General features: G+C 28.1%; 2 protein-coding genes across 2 annotated transcripts in view; one reads left to right on the top strand and one right to left on the bottom strand.

Annotated features, from left to right (window-relative positions):
* The first annotated feature begins 3,150 nt into the window (after positions 1-3,150).
* On the top strand, positions 3,151-3,676 carry LOC105621212 (cytochrome c oxidase assembly protein COX16 homolog, mitochondrial). The gene is made up of 3 exons (XM_012202681.1): positions 3,151-3,242; positions 3,308-3,425; positions 3,605-3,676. Exons 1-3 carry the CDS (start codon positions 3,151-3,153, stop codon positions 3,674-3,676), a joined length of 282 nt encoding a protein of 93 aa, XP_012058071.1.
* A 697-nt stretch (positions 3,677-4,373) lies between these two features.
* The window catches only part of LOC105621210 (exonuclease 1), a 3,525-nt gene continuing 3,276 nt past the window's right edge, over positions 4,374-4,622 (bottom strand). The window contains exons 8-9 of the mRNA XM_012202680.1: positions 4,520-4,620; positions 4,374-4,392 (exon numbers count right to left, since the gene is read on the bottom strand). Coding sequence (XP_012058070.1) covers positions 4,374-4,392; positions 4,520-4,620 — 120 coding nt within the window. The remainder of the gene's footprint in view (positions 4,393-4,519; positions 4,621-4,622) is intronic.

The raw sequence follows: 4,622 nt of genomic DNA, 5'->3' as shown, positions 1-4,622 counted from the left end.
TTCCAGTTTAATTTACTTTCTATCCTTTATAAGAATTTAAAAAAATAAAGACACATGAATAGAAAACACTATATTCGTTAAAGCAATTCTTCATTCATAATATTTCTTGTGAATTTATATACAATAATTTCCAGTTTAAATATAAAAAAAAGGGTAAATTAAACCGAGTTTGATCCGAGTTTAAGTTAATCTACTAAATTAAAGTTAATCTATAGTGATGAAAAAAAAGGTTAATGTCTGTTTCTATCAAGGTAGATCAACTTTAATTTTAGTTTAACTTACTTTTTATTTTTTTCCAGATCTAAGAATTAGAAAAGAATAAAGAGTAAGTTGAACCGAGATTAAAATTAGTCTATATTAGTAGAAATGGACATTAGACTACCTGTTTAGTTCCACACGCGGTGGAGGTTTACTTAGAAAAGACTTCTCTATCGTTCGGAGCAAACAAATCATTCGTAAAATATGTAGTAGCTTGGAGACTCGAGATTCGGATAACAGAAGAGGGGGGAAAAAGAGAAAGATAGTGTTTAAAACTCGTATCCTTCTCTGACTAACAAAACGGTCCAGAGCTGACATGACGAAAGAAAGGTGCCGTATTACGTAGAATTTCGCAGCTCAGTAAAGAAATTTTTTTTTAGTATAAAATAAATATGTAATTATATATATAATGTATTGTTATCAAATGTCATATTAATTTAAAAAATTATTTAAAAATTAAAAAATAATTAAAAATTCGAATTTGCTAAATATTCTCGGAATGATTTAATCTCTATCAATATAATGTATGCTGTGTTATATAATTATAATATAATTTAGTACTATTTCATCGAATAATCGAGATAAGGTATTTTTGCATCGTTACGAGGTTAAAGGTTACGTCATCGTTGTATATTCTCAGAGTTCAACGCACTCCAGACTGACGTAAATGTTTATCGATTTTTCGAATGTTACACGTATTAGAAGATGCACCTATATAATAAAATCTATATATAAATTCTGCAATGGCTAAATATTAGCAGCAAATACTGCAAATATGAGAGTAAATTATTTAAAAAATTATCTATATAAACATAGAATCATAAAGGTATAAATAATAAATAATAAATTATTAAACTTAAATAAAAAAATAAAATCATTTCTTATATGTAAATACAGTACATAGAAATATTTAAGAAAGTTTTATACGGTAATAAAGAAACGCGATTAACGTAATTAAATTTTTTAAAATTTAATAATTTCAGAAGCAAAGGATCCTTTGACATTTCCAAACATTTGAGACGATACTTAATTATAACCGACGAACTATTTTTCGAATCTATACAAATTTCTAGAAATGATAGAATTAATAAAAAATTAAATATGTTCCATCATTGTTTAAATCAATTGATAAAAATAAAATAAACCAAGAATGAAATAACCGATTTCTGTTCGTTTGTGTTCGACTTATGCATTTTCATCGTTTCCTTTTCCGCCAATGTAACATTGCGAATCTAGAGGGGAGGGAGCTATAAAGGCCAAGGTTCCCCTTGAAATCTTCTTTTTTAAAAATATTTATAACGAAATGTTATATAACATTTTTAATATTTCTGAAATGTTTAATTACAATTTTGATATTCCAAAAATATTTTTAATTTAAAAAACTAGATATAAAAACATAGATCTAATTATTAATTATATTAAATTAAATAATACTTTTTCATTTCATTTAGATTACATTAAATTTAAATAATACTTTTCCAATTTATAATTTAAATAATAATTTAATATTCTCTATCTTTTCATATTTGATTTAAAAAAATGCAATGCACACTAATTTAAATTCTTCAACTTTTTCTTTTATCTTTTTCTAGTTCTAAGCATTAGAATATTCTTTAAATTAATTGTAAAATTAAATAAGATTTAATCTGCATTGGAAACATTATAAAACAAAGGATTAAGTCGCTTGGCTCAAATAAATTGCAAATTTTACTTCCTCGTTATTTCCTTTTTTTTTATTATTTTTTTTTATTTTTATTAAGTTGTAAGAATATCGACGTTTATTTTCATTGCTATTTTGTTATCACTCTGACTTCATTCAAGGCACTATAAAATTGTTCGGAATGCATACGTGCCTAAGAATAAACAAAAAAAATACTCGTAATCGAGTTCATAGTAGAAGAGTACAATGACCCACGCATCGCTTTCTTCAGAAGCAAATCAGAAGCTTAATCGATAGAACAGCAAAGGAACTTCGTTCAAAACAATCTCTCAAATTTCTTAGATCCGAGTGTCAAATGATTCCCATTAGTCCCGTTGCTATCAACAAACAGAATATCTAGATCTAAATAGAACGATCCTTCTACTTTACGATACAAAGAATCGACGTATCAACGATTGGAAACTCGATTTAAATCGGGAGTAAAAAATAATCGAAATTCATTCTTTTCTGGGTGGATTTATCGTCTTAAAAATCCAGTCCGCGCGATTAGATGAAGGAAGTAAAAAGAAACGAAAACAATCAATTGACAAATCCATCGAAATTTCGCGAAATCTTTTTTCCCCTCCATTATTCTTCGTCTCGGCAAAGTATAAACGAAATATAGTAAGATTAATGGTGAATACTCACCCGGATGCGTCCGAAACGCTTTTACGTCAGCGAATCACCCAATTTTGGCCCGCGTTTTACTTCTCAGTCCAGGAGAATAAACAGAAACAGAACCTGATACTACGACGACTGACGGTTGGTTCGTTGGTCGTATACAATAATAGCGATGGCCAGATGGCCTTCCTCTTCCATCTCCTCCCTCCCCCCCTCAAGTTCCGTAAATGCGTCGCTGATTCAGCTGATCACCATGCGCAAGCGCGCCAATCACTACTGTCGGCAAAGAAATTGGCAGCATTGGCAGACTAAAGATATCTTTTCATGCTGATGCTCATTAACGGCAAAATATGTCACGTGATCGAAATTGACGCTTGCTATTCATCAATTTTCAACCACGTGATCTGTTTTGCCGCTAAAAACGAATGTCAAATGTCGACTTGAAAAGGTATCTTTAACCTAACCTAACCTAATCCTAAATCCTAACCTCACTATTGCGAAACATAAAGAACGAGGTTTAAATGAAAATTATGATCATTGTCGTGCTTTTTGTGATGTCAAATAAAAAAAATATGTCACGCTCTAGAATTTTGCAGTATGGTATTCCGTTTTTAATCTTTGTTCTCGGTGGATCGGTTGGCCTTCGAGAATTTACGGAATTACGGTAATTAGGAGATAAAAAAGTATCACCTGTTAGACACACATTTCCTTATTAAAATAAATCTTCAGTTATAGATATAAACATACATCTCAATATAATATACACGATGAATTAGAAAAAGAGGGATTTCAAATGAAATCACCAGAAGAAATTACTTTGGAGAAAGAATATGAAAAGTTGGAGAAGGTATGTATGTTAGAATAATGGGCAAAGGTTGAAATAAATTTTACAAGATTACAAGTCTGTTCTTTTTGCTAAATTTCTTGCAGTTTATTTCCTTTTTTTTAAAGAAACAATTGTGCAATAAATTTAGCTAAAAAGAACAAGTCTTATTAGATCTGTAAAATATAATTTTTTGTATTCAGCTTGATCTTGACAACTGGAAGAACATTAGAATACCACGACCATGGGAGGAACCAGAAGATACAAAAAATTGAGTATAAATAAAAACATTTTCTATGTGATTGATATATAAATAATAGAAACATGTTATCAAATTATCTTTAGCAACACTTATAATATTATTAGATAATGCTAAGAAATAGAATTTTTTATATAGTCTATTTTGGTGTAATCTTATTTAAGAAATTTATTAACAATAATTGACAAATTTTTTATATTTATAATTACATTAATATAACAATATTCACAGTTTTTCAAAAAGATTTCCAAAGTTTATGATTACAAATAATTGTACAAACACAATGTAATATATGAGAAAAGATCTTCACCTTATAAGTCATATAGAGAGCATCCTAAAGCTTTAAATTCTTGGAATGTGATTGATAAATTAAAATATTTATTTTTATACTAATGCTTAATTATAATATTTCATCGACAGTTTATATATGTGTATATGGCAGTGAAGTAATATAGCAAGAATTTATGCTGCTCTGTTAAGATTCATTTGTAGGCAAATCAAATTCGTTTTAAATGAATTACATTAATCACTTGTCTATATTAACATTCTTTTAAATGCATTTAAATGTTATTACATTTTCTTTTTCTAACTACGTTCGACTTTTAATTCTTTTGCAGAATACATTTGAGTATTTGTCAATACTTATCACACTAATAATATTAATAGCATATTCTGGTCAACAGTAATTATGTAGGTTTAATAGATTTTTAAAATCAGTGTTTAAAAGATGACCTATGAAAAAAAATTTAATTACATAAAATCTTTCTGTAATTATATCTAATATATACAATATACGTGCAAAATTATTTTGCATAACACACAATGTCATGCCCATTGTTTGACACAATTTTTACTTTACCTTTTTTGAAATCCGTACATGTCTAATAAACTTTGTTGTCTAGAAACTGTTGGCGATTGTTTATTTTGACGTAATCCTTTCTTTTTTGTTATAACTTGTGTCT

This window comes from Atta cephalotes, assembly GCF_000143395.1.
Source record: "Atta cephalotes unplaced genomic scaffold scaffold00032, whole genome shotgun sequence".
Taxonomy (NCBI): domain Eukaryota; kingdom Metazoa; phylum Arthropoda; class Insecta; order Hymenoptera; family Formicidae; genus Atta; species Atta cephalotes.
Note: the sequence above shows the minus strand (reverse complement) of the source record. Positions and strands in the feature narration are given on the sequence as shown.

Excerpts from the sequence above, each read along its gene's own strand:
- LOC105621212 (XM_012202681.1), top strand. The coding sequence starts at position 3,151 with ATGTCACGCTCTAGAATTTTGCAGTATGGTATTCCGTTTTTAATCTTT. Across the intron at positions 3,243-3,307 it reads CGAGAATTTACGGAATTACG|TTATAGATATAAACATACAT; the intron begins GTAATTAGGAGA and ends ATAAATCTTCAG. Across the intron at positions 3,426-3,604 it reads AATATGAAAAGTTGGAGAAG|CTTGATCTTGACAACTGGAA; the intron begins GTATGTATGTTA and ends TTTTGTATTCAG.